Raw genomic sequence first — 20,219 nt, forward strand, 5'->3', positions numbered from 1 at the left:
GGAAGTGACAAAATTTTGCCGCCTAGCTTGACGGACAATGCCGCCGCCTCACCCGGCACTTAGTCGGGAGGAGGCGGTCATCCTAAAGAAAATGCAAACCGAATCACTCCTAGCCCCGGCAGTGCTACACGTCCTTCACCCAGACATCTACACGAGTGATATGTGCAGTGTATGTCAAGTGGGTCCGGCGGACCAATGGCACATCATGTGGGGCCCGTGCCAGGTTCCCGACCGAAGCTGCATCCAGGACATACCCGCCGGAACTTCAAAGTGATGTGCAGAATACAGACAAGGATATTCAACTATGGGCCGTCCAGCAGGCCCGGGGTGCGCTCGAAAAGCACAAGCCTCACAACCCACCCCAGGCGGGCTAAATGAGGTAGTGCAGAGTAGAGCTTAACCCCGGGTAGACGCTTGGCCAGCGTCACGACGCTTTGACCCGTCGTTTGCCGGCTCCCTAATAAAGTTATACATACATACATAGCCTGATGTACTTTGGTGTCTTTTATTCTTCCGACAACAACTGCATTATTTTTATGAAATTCTCAACTTGTTTTCCGGCACGAAATGTCATGACGTTCAAGGGCAGCCGCCAAGGGAACCTACCCTTCGCAGCAACTGTTTTCCTAGTGCCTAAGAAAAAAATATTCATCAATATTGTCACATTAGGCGGTGCATACGCATAAGGAAAGAAGAAGAAGACTCTCGTGAGTTGGAGAGAAGACGACGTTCAACAGCGTCGACTGGTGCCTACAGAGAACGTCTGTTTGAAAGCCTTGTCTTCGGTGTCCGCCCTCTGCTACAAGCTGAACTACCCCGTAACACCTTGGTGGAGGTGCTGGGTATCGATCCCAGTACCTCTCGCAGGAATATTATTAGCACTTCGACAGGATACATATTTGTTGAGGAGCAAACTGCAGATCAATCATATAATGATAAAACGTTTTCCAAGCTTGTAAAACAACGATGCGCATATCTCAAGATTGGGAACATTTCATTGAATCCGTGATAATCCGCGGACGCAAAAGTTTGCATTTCAATCAATAGTTCGCTGTATATCACTAGCAGAGGCCTTATTCGGCATTTATCGCCTTTATGACGCCGAAGTATATTGCTCTCTAGGTGTTACAGGCAGTAGATTACGTGGGATCAGGTTGTGAAATTTTTACATTGATGCAAACAATTCAAAGGTTAGACAGCTAGTGGGACCTATTGTCTAATAATAATTAAACATCAATGTATACTAGGATCAGGTTGTCAAGTTTGTTTACTGATGCAAAATATATAAACTTGAGCCAGCAAGTGGAACCTACTTTTTAATAATGAATAAAATAAATACACATCATTGTATACTGACCACCGAATATATATATTTATTCAGACATTTGTAAGTGGCTCGTCTTCACAGGTCAGTATTATAATATGTGTTTTTCTTAGATAGTTTTGCTCGACTTCGTCACTGTCTTGGTATTGAAAGAAAATTTTGTGGACTTGTAGACATAGAAAGCTCTGCAAGCCCATCATCTACTATGGGCTGATATTTTTTCGATTCAATAGAAGATTTCTCTAGGCTCTATCCGAGGTTTGATTTGGTTAGACAAATACCGTGTGGAAAGAAAATTTGAATTATGCTGGGACACATGGACTGTGACATCACGATATGGCGGGCCAATCAGCACAGGCACAAACAAGGTCGTTCCTCACGCTGGTAGTTATATCAGTTTTCGCATTCACTGTTATTGTATAGGTGGTGAGATTTATATTAGTGTTCGGTACACCAAATTGGTTTCCAGCATAGGCCTGCACAAAAACGGACTTATGCACTGATGAAAATATTCTCACTAAAATATTCCTACAACGTTTCTAACAAAACTGCTACGAGATATGACAATTTGTGAAGTGAAGATATTCATTTCGTCCAAATATATAGGACGCCTGAGCACAGTAGTTTATTGTATACGTTTCGTCGCCACCTTATATACGTGATACCCACGCGTTCACTGTGGTCATTTTGTGTCCCACTTCATGCATAGAATAATCAGCACTGATATGCATATACCTACGAAAATTATAGCGGGAGAAGGATCGAACTAAAAGAGCCTTTTGTTATTCTTCCTGCGGTTTTTAACAAGTAAAGGGGCGTATATATACCCTACATGCGCCAAACCTATCACTCTGGTATCGATATTAAGTGATTAATAGCTCTTGTTCGATGTGTTTCTACCTCGGTTTATACCACCCTGCTTTTGACAGATGTAGGCCAACCTGCGGTGAGAAGGCCTCGTCCGGCAGAACGTATCTGCGTTTTGCTCCTTCACCCAAGAAGAGTCTTGAACCTGAAAAAAAAGGTTAAATATACCTAAATCTCGTATAGCTCTCGCACATGCTCGATGCTACTGCGGTAACGAGTGGCACCGGTGGGAAGCTTCTTCCGTAATGGCCAGCCAAAATTGATTACGGTTCAGCTTGATTCTATTAGCTGTCCAGAGATTGCATGACGAATGACTAGGAGCGTCAAGGTGCGCCCATTGCGATTCGGCGCGGTCGAATTTGCTGCAATTGTCCTGTCGCCTTGTGTCGTTAAGCGAATATTCATTGTTGTCAGCTTTCACGAACAAGGCCGGGATAACAGGGCATTCTTTTTTCCTTTTTGCACTGCTATATTTTTTGGCTTGATTTGTGGAAGATCAGCCTCGTCTGCTAGGAATGGGCTGTGCAGTCTAGAAGATTGCCGTCACAGCCATAGAACGAACCACACACATGAGCATTCCATATTATTGAGCGATCTTCTCCAAATAAATGGGCTATCAGACATACTCAGCTCAGGGCTCCACCAAACGATCGTGTATTGTATGAGATCAGACGGAGTACTTGCGTTTTATTGGGACCTTTTTTTTTCTTGACCATCAGAAGCATGCCTACGCAGCAAGAAATGATTCCATTGGTGAAACCAAATATACGTCTCTGCAATCTGGTGGCTGCGTTTTGCGTCACGTGCTGGGGCTTCCAGCACCTCATTGGTCAACGTGAGCTGTACGATAGATTGGTCTGGCCCAAACAAGATGGAGAGAATTCGTATATACGCAATGCGCACCGGTGCAGCGTTCTGCAGAAAACGTTGTGTCTTGGTTTTCACTGCATGACCTCATAAATCCTATCCGCTGTTCGTAAATTTCTGCTGTATTTAGAAAATATTCATTATATAACTTTTTCGGAGCATCGGTTTCACCGAAGAAACGTGCTTTGCTATGTACCCCAATACGCTCAGAGTGTCAATAATACCGGTAAGTTGTTCTTGAGTCTTGTTAAAAACCTTGAGAAAGGGCTACAAATATGGCAAGCTTACATGGTTCGTCAGTGTTGTTTGAGCATATGAGTATTCCTTGCTTTTTATAGTCTTATGTTGAAGACGTTGTTGTGTTGAAGTAGTTGTTTTGTACGAGGATTACATAATGAAAAGTACTTCATGAAAATAAAAGACGCACTTAGAACCTTACCGCACTCAATGACGTCACGAAAGTGAGCCAGACTGGCAGGCAGCATGGATAAATGTCGAAATAATGAAGCTCCTTTTCTCACTTAATCATCACCAATGAGATCAGAAAATATGCACAAAGCTCACTCAAACAAAATTTGATGTACCTACGCTTCACGTCCTTTCAGCAATTACATATGTGTTTCTTTTACGAGTCATATAGTCCGTTCTTGCGTGTGGGCCTAAAGCTGTATGCATGTGCAGTACAAGCCGCACACAACACTGGTCCATGGCCCTGACGGCGAATACGTCCTTTCCGGACCTCTGGGAAACATCTTCAATTCCCTGGTCCAGGTGCTGCGCTTCAAGTGAGTCGCAGTTCTTAGTGCACATCAGGTCTGTGCGACCAGTTTTAGTAATTGGAGCAGTACACTTGATTAAACCCACGGCGGCAACCTACGCTCTACCAAGTTTTCCTCGACTAATCAAACTCTGTCTAGACTTAGATACTACAACTAAACTTTGCGTGTTAATCAAATAAATACCAATTTACTACCTATGTACAGTGACTTGATACACTGGATCCTAAAACACGGCTGATTGGTGTTTAATTCCATTCCGCTCATGGGTGTACATAAGATGGGTGCGGTTGTAAAAATGCCGTCAGATATTTCACCGCTGCGAAGGAGATTTTCCGCATTCTTGTTGCCTATTGGGTACGACGCGAATCAACTTTCTTCGAGCCATGTTGTTCTTAAGCACGTTAACTAACCCTGAGCTGCGTAGAGAAAGCATTTATTAAACATCTTTTTAGTCGTTATATTTAACTACGTTAAAGAAACTACATACTTGCTTCTCGTGCTCGTACAGGCTTATTAAGTGCACCAATTCTTCCAGCTCACTTTAATAATTTGGCAACCTCTTCCTGGCGTTACTCGTGCTCTGGTCGAAAATAATGTTAGCAATCTAAGTTTCACAGTTGGGTTCCTTCTTTACTTTGCCTTGTGTTTTCACAGCCATGCTTTTAACCACTGCGATTAGTTTACGCCTCCGTCCCCTCAAACTGCCAATGTCTCGCTTAAACCTACCCTAAGCGACAGTATTAAATAAATGTAAAATAATTTGCACCTTCACAGAAGATGAGGACGTATTAATTGTTTCATCACGGTTTTTAGGGATTCGGAGAGCGCAAATTTTAGTGGAAGACGTATATTGCTAGTGTTCGTGGAGTGTTTGGTTTAGGCGTTTTGGGCGTGAAGTGGAACCAGTGCAACAATATGGCATCGGTTCAACACAATTTCACACGAGTTTATCCAACACAACAAAGAAAATTAGTGTGCTTTGAGCATTTTCTGCTTTGTTCTCCTCATCTGCGTCTCTTCATAGTTGCTGGGCGAGAAAAAGTTATGAATTATCGCTTCCCTTAAAATTCGTTTGCGTTGAGCTCTGGTAATGTTAATACGTTTCTCTGAAATTGCATGATGCATCTGGCTGCTCAATATCTTGAGCTATATATGAGAGTCCTCTTCTTTACACAACTAAAAACAATGTTTTCCTATAAACCAGAAAGTATCAATTAACATGTGGCCAAGAACGTTTGAATCAGGCTTAGATGTTCCTCGTTTTAGCACCTATACAGCAAGGTATTCTACCACCTTCGAGGGTATGCCCAGGTGTAATGCAGGGTCAGTCTTTCTACTCATTGAAGAAACGGTGTCCAGGAGTGGTACTCTGTGGTGTATATTACCTTATGAAGGCTTCTTATGATGTAATATGTGCCACAACTTGGCCAAAGTATCGTTAGCACTTACGTACGCCATGAAAACCTATGAATTACCTTCACCACGCATCAGGATCACACAGAGTATCGTACACAAGGGGGTCACATATTATCTAACCTTGTAGCAGGAGGCAAAAAGTAAACGGTGTTTCCTTTCTGAAAATTCTCTGCTTTTTTAACCTTCTGACCTCGAGCCTGGTCCTGGGTGGCTGACGGCATATGCAGACTACTTAGCGAATGAGTTCCACTAGTTGACTTAATGAAAACCATGGCTGTTGCTAAATTCACTCATGCAACGAGACTCTTTGCTCTGGTGACGACAGAAATAACTATACCCTATAATAAAATAATACGTATTCCTTGTTTAAAAAGCACATAGGCTTCAGAAAGTAACAGCTGTGATAATCTCCACGGGCACCCAATTTTGACCAAGGGTAACAAGAAACGTCATTGACACACTCTGGCTGTGCCACCCTAACCACGTAAAATACACCTTCCTGTATTCCATAGCTCCCAGCCTAATCTCCTGTGTATCATCACTACCATAACTCACCGCTGACGGTCCCCACTTCGCTTAGTTAAATGGTTAATTGGTTCACAGGAAGGGAAATGCTCAGTATCTGTCACACTTGCTCAGTGGACACCTGAACCACGCCGTAGGAGAAGGCAGGAAGGTGGGAGTGCAAGTGGAAAGAGAGAGAAAGGGGAGCCATAGTAGAGGGCTACGAAGTAATTTCGACCACCTGGGGATCTTTAACGTGCGCTGCCATCGCACAGCACACGGACGCCACTTCGTTTCGCCTCCACCGAAACGCAGCCGCCGTGGTTGGGTTCGAGCCCGGGAGCTCCGGCACAGTAGTCGGGCGTCTTACCACTGCGCCACCCTGGCGGGGCCCACTTCGCTTAGTGGCTTTTAAAATATAATACGCCCCTTCAATATATACATGTACTCAACAAATTATATGTCCCGTTTGCGCTCTCGTATTGTTACCATTTGCTATTGAGTCACCCACTAGGCAGGAACTAAAGCTCAACTTATCGGCAATTCCGCAGTTACACTATCGGCGTTCCTCGGGAAGTAACCACAGGAAGTCCGCAGGCCGACGGATCCTGGACCGGCTCCATGGGTATGCTGCACCGCAATGTGAGTGTCAGTCCGTGCTTTTTGACGCAGCTCCACTGAGCGCGCCTTGCATCATTGCACACTCGCGCTGTCACCATGACACCTGTGTTCAGATGAAACAGCTCACTTCAAAAAGATGGTTCCGCATATCCTCAGCACCCTAGAATATGTTTTCGAGACTTACTCCTTTTTTGTCCCATCTACAAATACTGAGGCTTAGAAATTATTTAAAAAAAAAACGTGACTGAACTTATTATGCTCAACACGATAAATGGCTAAAGCCAAATTACATGAATATTATCATTGCCTGTATGGTCATTAGCATCGCTGCTATTATCATCGTCCCTATCGCAAATGTCATCATTATCAACTAGTTAGTAATAATGATGACAGTAGCCGTCGCTACTGTCATCATTATTACTAACTGCATCATCATATAATCGCTACTTGCCGTCGTTACTATTATCCTTATGTCAGAAAATAATTACGATCTGTTCCTCACAAACCATGCATTTAGTAGTGGTTTACATGCTCTGCTGGGGACAGGAGTAATAATGGTTCCATTCCATGACAAGATAGATTTGTTTTTCGATGTGCGAATGCTAAGACCGTTTTTGGTCACAATTTCTGCTGACACCTTCTGTTCACGCCAAGCAAGAAAAGCTGTCACCTTAAAGTTGGCGACCGTTTAACCACTGTTGAACCGATCTAGAAGGACGGAAGTCGAGTTTGCACTGTTTTGCATGGTGTAGCGTTTGTTTTTGGATACTAATCGTCAACACTTTTTCTACGTTATGAAACGTGAGGTTGTGGCATAAAGCTCAACTTTTACTCAAAGTTAACGAATTAGAAGTCAGTTATAACCTGCAATTAAGGCAGCGCAGTCGTATAGTGATATAACATGTTCAACGACACAAGGTTTGAGCTGTAGTGCAAAGTGAAATTCTTACGGACATTCTATTATTGACGGTAATTAATTATTACTTACAAATATGCCTGTGCAGTTATACTCGATATAAGCTGTCTAGCAATATATGACTATGCGCTGTTGCATAGATTTCAAACTTTATTCAAAATAAGTAATTAGCGCTTATTATTTAACGGCGACAATCAGTCCAACGCAGTTCTACTTGACATAAGCTATCAAAGGATATGTGAAGATATTATAGCGTAGAGTTAAATTATAGCGTGCAGTACTAAAGCGTACAGTTAAAGTGCAATTTGGCATAGCGTAGCTCGAAGGTTGGACACATGCTGCACTGAAGGTTGAATGGATGCAGTCAATCAGTGCATGACTTTTGGAATGACTAGAGTTCTTGCTTTAAAAAAAAACATGATAACCTCCAACTTGCCTTCGTTAGCGCGCACAAGTGATGTTAGAGCCGTGAGTGCCGTGAGGCCGAACGGCAGTAGCACAGGCTGCCAACATGGAAGGCGAGGACACAGGGCGGTTGTAGTTTATTGGCCACTAGCGGAACTACAAATTTCATCTCCAATCGGCTGCATAACTTCACATGCGTCCCGCAGCGGAGCGTGAGCGTAAATCTCGCTTTTTTTTTTCGCCACCCTCCTTGCATGCAGTGGTTTTCATTATTAGAAAATACAGTTAGTTATGGGGCAATCGCATTAGTATGCCGTAAAAGGATGATGTGTAACGTGATCTCCTTTACGCAGAAAGCAAAAACATCCTAATACGCAAAATACCATCTTATGGCACGTCTGTTACCGAGCTCACTTCAAAAGCCCTACTAGAGCGTATACAAATTAACGTAATTGAATTTGTCGCTTACGTTTCATGTTAAAAATAATGAGGGGTCAATAAAATCTCGACAGCTCGCATTATTTAACGTTTTCATCTAGCTCTGCCACAAGAGGTCGCCATGCCCTCATTTGCTTCCTTTTCATGCCAGAAGCAATAATTTCCAATATTCTTTGTTTCATGGCCTAAATGTGGATTACAACAAATTAGATAACCATATAGTTAAAGAAAGTGGCAGTGATAAAGTTTTCTCTTTCGTTAAGGTATCAACTTTCTCACAGTGTTTACAATGACTCTCCTATTGTCACCATTTGTATATTAGGTTTTGTATTTTGGGCTTCTGTAGCACTATTAGTTCACGTATTTTGTACAATGTGCGTAATATAGCTCTGTTTGTTTGACGGTAATTGTATGGTACCCGTGGCATCAATGCTTTCCCGTATGCCTGTCTAAACAGTCTTGCGCCCGTTGTGTCTTTTTTTTTTATCTCTCAGTAATGTCAGCGTTATAGTAAGCTTTTTCTATCCAGCAGCAACCTCTCTTTGTGGATTTAGAACTATTGTAAATCAATAAATAGGTTTCATACTATTTTAACGATAAATATATGGGCTGCACTGTTAAACCATTGAGCGCATTGAAGTGCTCATTGAAATGGATTTGACTCGGAGAATAACAAAGAAAACATAGGATGCATTTCTGATGTCCTCATTTACAGAGGTGCATTCTCCACTCTCAGGGTGATGATATGTGCAGCCTTAAGTGAAAACGGCTTTTAGAATGCTTAAAACTGCTGAACTGCAAGAAAGAGGTTGGTAAACCACTTCATTATTTTTGTCCTTTAAAATAATAATTACCTGCTCATTATTGATTGGATTAATTTTTATAGGATAATATTCATTGCCTTTTGTGTAACTCGCCTAAATTGGCTGCTAAATTACTAGAACTATTAACACTGGGGAACGTGGGTCTCTACAGTGGATTGAAAAATATTATTCTGGGCAAGCATCGATGCTCTTTTATAGGCGTATTTTAGATTAAAGTGGTGCAGCATCTCCGTTACACATCCGGTGCGCGTCATGTTGATATCACACATAGAGCCAATTGATTCGACGCTGTAAATAATGTTTGTTTTATTTCAATATTTTATGCAATCGCGTGTCATATAGCATATTGCAATGTTGGTGGTTAATACGACCGGATTATTTGAAGTAATAATTGCGGATGCACAGGCAAGCATTAATTTGTCGATAAAATATTCTGTTTCTTTCAGCACTTCATTATTGCAGTACATGATAATTCCCCTTTGGGTATGAGCAAAGAGATCACTCTAGTACTTTAATTAAATTGATTGGACAAATATATCCCTAATGCCTAATATTTGTCTTTAGTGGATACTGTGGATACTTTCGAGAAGATGCGACGTGTAAACAGCTATTCTGCTTCCAGGTGTACCCTCCAGAAGAAGTGCAAAATTGCGTTTGCTTTCAATTCAACGCTGAGCGCCGTTAACGATGCGGAATATTTGGCGTCTCCACGCTTTTATGGCGGCATTTATTTAGTTATCGCTACCGCATGCCGACGCTTGTCCTCCCGTGCACCGCAGGAGAGCGACCTGGCCATGGGCCCCTTCTTTCCAGCCACTGAGCGCCTAGAGATCGCCCAGCCTTCTGCCGTGTTTTATCTGGAAGAGCTCCGCATCTTGGCTGGCCGCACAACAGCACAGGAGAGCAGCGTGTTTGGATATGTTCTCGCCTTCGACTGGATGGTGAGCTCAATATTTGCTAGCGATGCGCACACGTTGATGTTGCTTCTTTGCTATGCACCAGATTCAATGACATCGTCCGTGTTATAAGACCATAATTTTGCCTAGTCAAAGGCAAAAATATCTGGCCTTGGGCTTTGTCCCTGGGTATTGTGATTGGTTTCGGTGCACATGACCAGCAAGTCTACGTTTGTGCTGTTGAATGTTCGTGAGACTGATGCTATGCTGATGCTATGACTTCTACGACTGCGGTGGTTCTGTGGTGGGTATAGTCGGTTTAGTGCATGCTCGCATAAATAATGCGCCGTTCAAACTGTTCCCTGGCATTGAATAGAGCGTGTTGCGCATGGCGGCGACCAATATTCATTTTAAAGCAGACATTTGTGATTTATGCTGCTTGTTGATAATTTCAGTGTTTGCTTCCGCGAAGACAGCCAACCTATATGTCCTTAACAAAAGAACGACTTCTCGATGAGATCAAGGAGGTCCATACCTGTTTACTTCTGTTGACCTGCTCGTGATTGAAATGCCTTTGGAAACGCATTTGGTCTCACTGCTGGTTCTTTCTATCTTGCTTCCTATAGCCAGGTTATTGTGAAAATGCAGGACTGGCTAGAAGATGAGTCTAGTAATGTTCGCTCTTGATATATTGCAGGTCGCGAGAAGGAATCCGAGATAACCCGCGATTTGCTGGTCATGAGAAGGATAAATTATTTCTTGCATATATGTCGACCGGGAGATGAAAAGCTGCAGGAAGTATTGATAGGAGAGGTGTCTTTTCGCTAAGATGCAATTCTGTAAGGTGGGTGGCGGATAACGCTCACAACTTTTTAAGATGGCCCAGTTAAGAATATACCCAATGTTGGTAAGCCGGCATTCAATAACGTGTCCGTAGAACCAACTAAATAAATATCATTTTTCTGCAGTATTTTAAGGTATACATAATAGTTCAGCGATATTTTACCAAACTAGTAAAATGCGCCTGTGATAGCATTGTAGACATGTAGTGATCGGGCAAAAAGCAGCCCGTAGCTGAAACTTCAGTACTTAAGCTTACGTAGCAGCAGCAACACATAGTTTTCGCTTGTGGTGTCATCGCAGGTGTGGATGTTCCTCGGCGTTGCACTGCTGATTGTTTCCCTGATCACCGCCCTGTTTAATTCGATGCACGCTTCGAGAGCGGGACGGAGGTACTCCTTTCTGGGATTCTTCAGCGACGCCATCTGGCAGTACCTGGAGAACCTCTTCTTCGAAGGTGACCCAGTGACCGACAATCCGACGAATGCTGTGTTTGCCTTAACACTGCGTTTTGTGATGCGAAACCTGGTCCGTTGCTTCTACAGTGAGCCAGTTTTGAACATAGTTGTTATCACCGCGTTTGAAAAAGTAACGTTTTTCTTTTTATAATTTAAGGGCAAGGCCAACAAATGAAGCGTTACCTATGCGCAAATGTATCATCTAGATTTACTGCCCTTTATGGCACGTCGGATAGCGTGAATTCGTTTAGTAGAGTGGTAGTGGCGCAGAAGGTGACTTGATGAAACCTTACTCTCTACCTGATGACCTCTGAAAAATTTGTTATCGCGCCCAGCAGTGTCTGTCAATTATAGGCTCGACCAACGCCTAGCTCGACTTTCTTTATCCAGACTAAAGTCATCCCTTCGTGTATGAAGGGAAGTGAGTTCTGCTTAGTTCTTACGTGTTGATTAAAATATGCACTATTCAGTCATCATGTTCCTCACACCTGACTGCGCTTCTGAGCATATTCTTGTGACGAACGCAGAAAGCACGGACTGCCGCAGAGAATAAAATGCAGAAAAGAAAAACTTCATTGCTTTGTCACCCAAATTCCCTTTGTACTGGTCGAGTTGAAAAGAGACCTGCAATCTCATTTTAGGACGGTTGCTATCGCGATTCACCGATTTCCTTTGTGGCCACGTGACAGTGCTCCCAGTCCAGAAACGCCGTATTTTTGTCCCCGAGATGCATATATTTCGGTTGTATCTAAGAACTTCGACTTAAGATGAAAAAAAAAAAAAGCGCTATAGTGATAAAGACGTCCCTTGTAATACGCTCTCGCCTGTCGTGATGACAAATCTGTCTTTGTCACGATGGCAGGAGCCACGGAATGGTTGAGAAAATTATCGTATATTGGTACCTTACAAAATCAAGTTCTTGATATCGTGAATCAGGTGCTTACTGAGTGGTGCTACAGATACTGCGCTTTTTCTTTTCTATGGACCGATATATTCCCGCCATGGTGATGGAGTGGTTACGGCGCTCTAATACTGTGCCCAAGGATGCGGGATCGAATCCCGACCGCGGCGGCCGCTTTTTGATGGAGGCGAAAAGCAAGCGCCCGTGTGCTGTGCGATGTCAGTGCACGTTAGAGAACCCTAGTGGTCGAAATGTCCAGAGCCCTCCACTACGGCGTCTCTAATAGCCCAAGTCTCTTTGGGACGTTAAATCTCACAAAACAAACCATTATATTCTCTCCCTGACACGAGTGTCAGTTCTGACTAGACTACGATAGATACCGGTGAATGAAATTAAACTTCGTTCTGTTAGGTATCAGAATGAAAGGAAAGCAAGTAGAGCGAGGCCTACAAAACAAGCCTCTTCGCACCTCTTAAGTAACATGGGACGTGTACAAAGGAGCCAGGAGTGTTATCCCTGGAACTTAGGGGCGTAGCTATGGGGGTGTTTCGGTGTCAGAAAAGCTCCGAAATTTCATGAGGGCTGCACCTCCCCCTCCGCCCCCACTCTATCTTTGTATTTTTTTTATCGCCCACTTATAACACCCCCAAGAAAATTACAAGAGTTCAACGCTGCTGAACCAAATATCGAGCGAAAGCATTAGCTGCGGGTGACCGAGCGTTCTTCTTTTATTATTCTTCTTCAGCCCACATATAAAGCCCCGCTTTAACCAACCGATATGAACGTGCCTAAGTGGCCTATAGGGGTAACGTGAACGCCAGGGTCCTAGCAGGTTGATTCAGACGTAACCGTCCCATGTGAAACGAGAGACCCAAGTTGGCAGCTCCTGCCAGCCCGTGTGTCACGTAGGGTGTGACGTCACAGCGTCACGTGATACGTCGTGGTTACCGCCGGAACCACGCCGACGAGCCCAAGTTGGCAGCTCCTGCCAGCCCGTGTGTCACGTGGGGTGTGACGTCACAGCGTCAAGTGGCGTGCCGTGAATACCGCCGGGACCATGCCGGCGAGCCAAGCTGGTTTCCAGTTTTTCCTCCGCTCTGTGTGATGTCGCTACGGACTACGGAAACGAGAGACCCAAATTGGCAGCTCCTGCCAGCTTGGGGTCGTCTACGGGGGTCGTCTAAAGGTCGAAGGTCAAACGTGGTTACCGCCGGGATCACGCTGATGGCTTGAAAGTGAGAGTAGTATTGCTTTCGCAATAAAATATTTCTGATGCTGGGACACAACAGCTGCTTTTTGCGCCGCCAATGCGCAGCGTCGGCGCAGGCTCCGAAGTTAGGCGGCGAGCGTCTGCTGAGCGCCGCTTGGTGGTTGGCAGCGCTGGTGCTGATGAACGCCTTCTGCGGCCACATGCGTGCATGCCTGATGATCAAGTCCGAGGTAGAGAAGATCGAGAGCGCCCGCCAATTGGTGCGCAGGCCGCACGTGGTGCCCCACATGTGGCTCGGAACCTCCTACGTTGCCATGGTTGCCGTAAGTGAGACATGGAGACGTGCTGCTTCCCTTTATATTCTGTCACTGAGATGCTCTCAAATCATTTACTAAGTATTTTCTTTCTCAGAAAATGCTGGGACACGAAGAAAATGCTACTATGCAAATAGCTTCAAGTATCCCTTCGCCTGTCTACGCATGGGTATCAGATAATCAGGCAGTTTGTACAAAACAGAATAAATACAATAACAGGAAGACGTGTTTATTGAATGGAAAAGTAGAGGTCGGCCGGAAAGGTGAGCATCCGGCGTGATACTCTGCACCAGGTAAGAGGAAAAGGAGAAGAATAGGGTGGGTGAAGAAGTGATGAGAAGAGGTTGGACAGGCACAGTAATTTGTCTCACAAGCGCAGGTGCAAATAGCACTTGCGCACAACATCGCGTAAGTATGCGCAGGCAAGGAGAATCATATTAACAACCACAACAATAAAATACCAAAGGAAGAAAGTACAAAGAATTGAAATTTCATCATCAGTCGAGCATACCTATAGGTATATTCCACTGAGTAAGCTCCAGCTTGAGTCCTTAAAAGGCTACTTTTATACGGTAGCTGTGCGTTTCTCCGCGCCGCCCGTTAAGGAGGCTTTGACCCTATGATGGAGCATCTGCCTTGAATTCTGGAGGTGCTAGGTTCGGCTCCCAGTGCCGCGTCGTACCCACCAGCTTACGGAAGGCTCAACGTTGTCTCCAGGACTCGCACTCGGCTTTTCTAGGATGAAATCCTTCAAGAAAATGCCATGGGATCACTCCACGATCGGCGTGTTCCATGCGCAGTAGCCGGAGGTGTTCTACCGACGTGCAACTTGTTGAGGCTGTCATCACTAAACTTGCATATATACATATATATATATATATATATATAGACATGGTTTGCTTGTGATTAATGGGCCAGAGTTAAATTCAAACAGGATGCCACACAGCTTTCCTGATTATATATTATATTCTAACAACAGTTTCGGACGGTGTGTGACATCCTGTATCTATATTATATATTTCTCTATGCTGTATAGTTATCTATTTCTTGTAGTTGTTATGATCTATATTTTGTGTGCGGTCTATCTGCATTCTTAAGCGCATCATAATCTTTTATTCTAACATCCTGATGCACCCACCTAACTTTCCGCTGGATGTACGGTGGCTGAGATTGTGACCGCTTCCCAAGACTTCCTGTATACTGTGCTAATGCGGTTGTGGCTGGTGGGAAACAAGTACACAGTCTGCGCAAATATTCTTCCATTCAGTGTTGCCTAGATGCACACGAGGATGTGGGTGGTTAAAAGGACAACAAATTCTGTTTACTCAAAGTAGAAAACACGCCAAAACAATCGATATTTCCTAGTTCCCCTTCGCAAAGAAAATAATATTTGGGCTAATTCTACTAACACTGATAATATCGGCGATGAAAATTGTGATACTCCTCCCCGCCCTCTATTCAGCGCACGCCGACACGCAAGAAACGTTATGGGGTTGCGAAGGCACCACACAGCGCCCGTCTCACGCGCGTCACTTCCCTTCGCAGAACTCAATGAGAGAGGGAACCAAGAAAGCGCAGTTGACATCAACGTGAAGTGGGTGGCTGCGAACGCGGTGGTGAGAGGTTGCGATAATTTCTCACTAGGAGCAGTTTTTAGAAAATATTTGTAAACAAACAATATTATCAAAAATGTAATTTTAGAGTTTCTTTAGTATCTTCCGCCAATTCTGACCAATCCTTCAAGACGAGTAGATCAGTATTCTATTTTTCGGCTGCGTGAGTGGGATGGGTCGACAAAACATTTTGATTGTTGTAGCATTCTTACCACGATATAAACAAATAGTTTAACTTTAAAAAGATTTAATTTTTTCGAGTCACTGGCATGTCAAACCATGTTTGAAGCAATTTCACATATTCGTTTGATTTTTTCACCCCAATTGTGTGATCTCTGGGTTTTTAACTTTGCCCTTTACCGAATAAAACCACCTAGCATCCGTGTTCTTGACCAGCAACTTCAAGAAACACCTGGGAGGTGTTTGTTGTGGTATTGCAGTTTCTTATTTGTAACCGACCTACAAATATCTATATCTCAAGCCCAACTGTGTTTTTGTTTATTGCGATTGCGGCCACTGGCTGGCTGCATTGCATAATCTCCAACTATTGCATCAAATATACGCCTGTCACTTTTGTACCGCAGCATTCGACAAACCCCGAGCTGCGCCACATCGGCCGTGTGGTCCGCGACCGAAACACGGCAGTGCCCGCGGCCTTGTTATACGGCGAGCATCTACTGCAGCGAGTGGTACAGGGCCGCGCGGCAGTCATCAGCGACGGAACATCTCTCGTATTCCGCATATCATCCGTGTGTCAGTCCTTCAAAAGGGCTGAGTTCTACCTGGCCCGCGAGGGACTGGTCTCCCACCCACTCAACAGCTTCGCCCGCAAGGACATCAACCCGACGCTCTTCAGGGACATCAATAAGGTGTACGTCCACCTCGTCCACCACACAGAGAAATGTGCTTTTGACGGCAACGTGCAGGTTAACAAAACTTCTACAGCTAACGTGGATAGTTAACCTTTCTAATCGTCTTCATGAAAAAATAGCGCGCGGCAAAAGAGCACGCATCAAACTATCAAACAGATAAGCGCAAATGCAAAACAGCACTTTACAAGAGCAGCGGGCGGCCTGAATAGCGCAGTGAAGTACGATGTAGCAGCGCTTGTTGAGTCCATATGGCAGAACTGTTGGTTATACAGCGAATTTATGATTGGCTCTAATTATTGATGCTAAATCAAGAGTAAGCTAAGTCGTACCCGCAAAAACTGTCATCAAAATGTGTCGTCAGGTGCTGCGCCTCTTCTCTCATATAAGCGAATTCACAGATAAAGGCACACGTATCAACCGTACCCTGTACTTTGCTGTGTCGCTCAGGTATCCATCGAGAAAATGTGACAGATATTGTGCATTTCTTTTCCTGTACACCAATTACAAATGCGAAAGCATTAGTAGGCTACAGAAAAATAACGATAATTAGTTCATTTTTTGAGTGGATTTAACGCCCCAATCAATCCACGATATGAGAGACGCCGTAGTGGAGGGCTTATAAATTATGGGTAGTATTATAAATGTTTAATATTGGTACTTGTTAATTAAAAAAATCTGCATATAAAAAGTAAAAAGAAAAAGTTACAAAATTGCTGTTATAGCGCTAATGCTTCCGCAATTTATGCAGTGGTACCTCCTTTTTTCTGGTTCTTTAGTATTAATTCTGGAAAGCTTAGGCAGTCCAAAAGCGTAATCATCAAGGAGGTCCCTCTGGTTTAGATTTTGAAGTGAAAGCTTCACTGCGCGATGCATCAGCCCATGTCATTCCGTCCGGCCATTTGACCTTCGAAAAGGTGTGACTTTGACCTTTGAGCTGTCCGCGCAAAATTATACAGCATCTTCCTTTCATCAAAACCGAACAATTTGGCGCAGTTCATAAGACGCTCGACTACTGTATCGGAGTACACGGGTCCCAACCCGACCGCCAACGGCTGTGTTTCGATAGAGGCGAAACGAAGAGGCGTCTGTGTGCTGTGCAATGTTAGCGCCCGGTAAAAATCCCCAGGTTGTCGAAATTAGTCAGTAGCCCTCTACTACGGCGCTTATTTCTCTCTTTCAGCTTTCTCTCCCACGTTCCTCCCTTCTCTAACGGCCAACTGGCGTGGTTCAGGTAACCGCAGATAGAGTGTGACAGGTACTGCACCCTCTTTTCTCGTGAACCAATTACATTTATTAAGAAAAAAAGAAAAAAAAAGTGATCAACTGATTTAGCACAGGTTCCCTACATTTCGTGGTGGGCGAAAAGTATACTGTTGATCAAAACATGGTTCATGAAAAGCCAGATTGGGCAAATAGGACTGTAACGCTTATAGCCCGGAAACTAAACCGCAGCGGGAACCAAATTCTAAAGCTGCTGTTAGCACATATAAACTCACGCTTGAATTTCATTAAAACATGACGTGCAGTGCAAATTAAAGGCTACCACGTGAAATAAACGCAGACGTATACACTTATAGTAAATAAGTAAACGATTGCAGTTACAATTAATCCTGAAATGCAACAAATTGCAACGGTCAATTACAGTCCCAGGAACTAGGTAGGTGATAATTCCAATATTTATTTAAAATTGCGATCCACTTCATCCATCTTTATTGCCATAAAAGAAACTCGCTCAAACGGCAAAAATCTAGCGCTTGAACGTTTTTTTTTTACACGCAGTTATTTTTAAACAGGAGGGGTTTTCAAATCTGCTGGGACTGATTTTGCAACGTTATATTGTGAAGATATCCGCCGATACATCGAATATTCCTCTACAAATAAGCCCTAAAGAACAGGGTACTGTATAGAGTACGAACAGCCTGCATATTCTCTTGTTGTGCAGTGTTTCCATTGCGGCTTCTACATCCTGTATGACCCGCCGGAATGACTCATTGGTTTGGGTGGTTAGGGCACTCGGCTACTACACCCAAGGTCACGGGATCGAATCCTGGCCCCGAATCCTGGGATCGATCGAGGCCCCGGCGGCCTCTTTTCGATGGAGGCGAAAAGCAGGGCGCCCGTGTACTGTGCGAAGTCAGTGCACGTTAAAAAACCTAATGTACCTGAAATATCCGGGCCCCTCACTACGACATCTTTCGTAAGCTATAATTGCTTTGAGACGTTAAACCCAACAAACATACAAACCAACCTCTTCTATTGTTGGCACTGTGAAAAGACATTGCAGATAAGGTCGCTAAAAAGCTGAACAAATTGTGCAGGTGTTATTTTTGGAATGTCGTCCTTCCCCCATTCAGCCTTAAATCGCAGAACTGCAACAGATGGCTTGCAGAAACTACATCAGGCACGAAGACGCTGGAGAGCGCGACATGCCAGGCTGCCATGAGCATCGCCATGAGGAAACAAGACATAACGCAATCACATCGCAATAGAGGCTTCGCTCCTTTAGCCTTTTCTTTATAGAAGTAATTCGTTACTGGTAATCAGTTACCGAAAAACATAATTGAATTACTGAAAACGTTACTGTTTGAAAAACATATCAATATATATTATAAAATTATTCAAAATGTAATTAATTAGAAGTAATATATTACATAAAATTCTGCAAACTTAACGTTAGTTGTGTCAAAAACGCAGCACTACGGGCGGGCGGTTGTTGGTTATGCAGTATTCATAGTCTGTGACTTTTGATTAGGGGTAGTTTGTTGAAAGAAGTGTATTCATTTTGCGGAGAACCGTTGTGGTTCACAAGTGGATCACAAGTATTATGAATTGCCGTAGATTAAAGATGAAACTCACTGAATTAGATTCATGTAGCGTGCATGGCTGGTAATATCGGGATCCTGAGGTAATCGACGTTGAAATAACTTTATCAGAGTGGACCGAAGTTGTAGATTAAGTTAGAAAACAGTTGGTTGCATTCACTTGAAGTTTACTAGGCTGGATTAGGTTTTATAAGAGAGAATTAGAATGGATTAGTGTGGTGCATACGAGGCAGCCAAAGCTTTTACCCCCCGAGCATATAAGTAGCCTTAAGCACCTCCGTTAATGTTTCGCTGCATATTGTTTTACACCTCTAGCTTTTTTATTTTTCAGCGTGCTGTTTCTTTCCTTGTGCTATTGGGTCACCACAGCAATTTTTTTCATGCGCTTTGCTCTCACTGTGCTCAGTTTACATCCCTCTTGGATGTGTGCTGTTTTTTTTCTGGTATTATGTTTGTTTTCCTTTGTAAACGGAAGCTTAAGAAACATTAATGAAAAAATGCGTCCATCTATGGTAACAGTAGAAAACCTCTTTGCTCTCTTTGGCACATAAATACTCAATAATAACGAGAAACATAACACACAGTTCAACAGTTTAGCACGCGATGGCACTTGCTCGCAGCATCCGGCGATTGGTGGAAGCAGGCCTGGTCAACTACTGGTGGACCCGCGCCACAGGGGACGTGAGCCGCTGTGGTGGTTCGTCCTCTTCTTCTGGCCCTGATCAGGCCTCCACGCTTGGCTTCGCCGACGTCTTCGGTGTGTTCCTGCTGTGGCTCGCCTGCGCCGGCATATCGGCCCTCGTTTTCTTCGCCGAGCTATGCGCTCCACGCACGGACGAGATGTCTAGAAAAATGGCTGCCGCCGCGGCCTCCAGAAGTCGCTACAGATGGCGTGCTCGCAAGCTGCCAAGGTCTCGGAGCACAGTGCGAATCACCAGTCAGGCTCACTAATGTCCTCGAGCGGCAGCCTCACTTTCTTTATGAAGAAATTTTGACTGTCTCGAGTGTGTCCTGATGGGATGAAGATCAGGCGTCATGAAGGAGTAGGTCAATAAACATGCGAATAGGCCATGAACGGCCCGAAAAGACGGGTCCACCCCTGAATGTTTACTGTTGGCCCACCATATGAGAAAAATTCTAATAGAGAGTAGTGGAGCAGTAAAAAACTCAGCATGATAAGATTGACATACGTACGAATCGAATAGCTTATAGCTTGTCTTTCTCATTCTCAACTCCTTTTCGAGCAAGCTCCCTTATTAATTTCATCTTCTATTTTCAATACCCAGGTCCGCACTGGGGATCATAGCAGAATGGCATGTAGTATTAGATATA

At 43.9% G+C, this 20,219-nt stretch overlaps 1 protein-coding gene across 1 annotated transcript; it reads left to right on the top strand.

The window, feature by feature from the left end:
- The first annotated feature begins 3,248 nt into the window (after positions 1–3,248).
- Positions 3,249–19,838, top strand: LOC146178548 (putative glutamate receptor). The gene is made up of 8 exons (XM_084579994.1): positions 3,249–3,284; positions 3,740–3,843; positions 6,309–6,399; positions 9,741–9,902; positions 11,001–11,154; positions 13,372–13,589; positions 15,778–16,064; positions 19,508–19,838. Exons 1-8 carry the CDS (start codon positions 3,249–3,251, stop codon positions 19,836–19,838), a joined length of 1,383 nt encoding a protein of 460 aa, XP_084436120.1.
- Positions 19,839–20,219: the final 381 nt, after the last annotated feature.

The sequence above is a fragment of the Amblyomma maculatum genome, chromosome 9 (genome assembly GCF_055883805.1).
Source record: "Amblyomma maculatum isolate TAMU_Amacu chromosome 9, ASM5588380v1, whole genome shotgun sequence".
NCBI lineage: Eukaryota > Metazoa > Arthropoda > Arachnida > Ixodida > Ixodidae > Amblyomma > Amblyomma maculatum.

What these genes read in the sequence shown, in the direction of transcription:
- LOC146178548 (XM_084579994.1), top strand. Translation starts at nt 3,249, where the DNA reads ATGTACCCCAATACGCTCAGAGTGTCAATAATACCG. An exon ending in GTCCAGGTGCTGCGCTTCAA is followed by an intron (nt 3,844 to 6,308) that starts GTGAGTCGCAGT and finishes GCAATTCCGCAG; the next exon opens with TTACACTATCGGCGTTCCTC. An exon ending in TTCTCGCCTTCGACTGGATG is followed by an intron (nt 9,903 to 11,000) that starts GTGAGCTCAATA and finishes GTGTCATCGCAG; the next exon opens with GTGTGGATGTTCCTCGGCGT.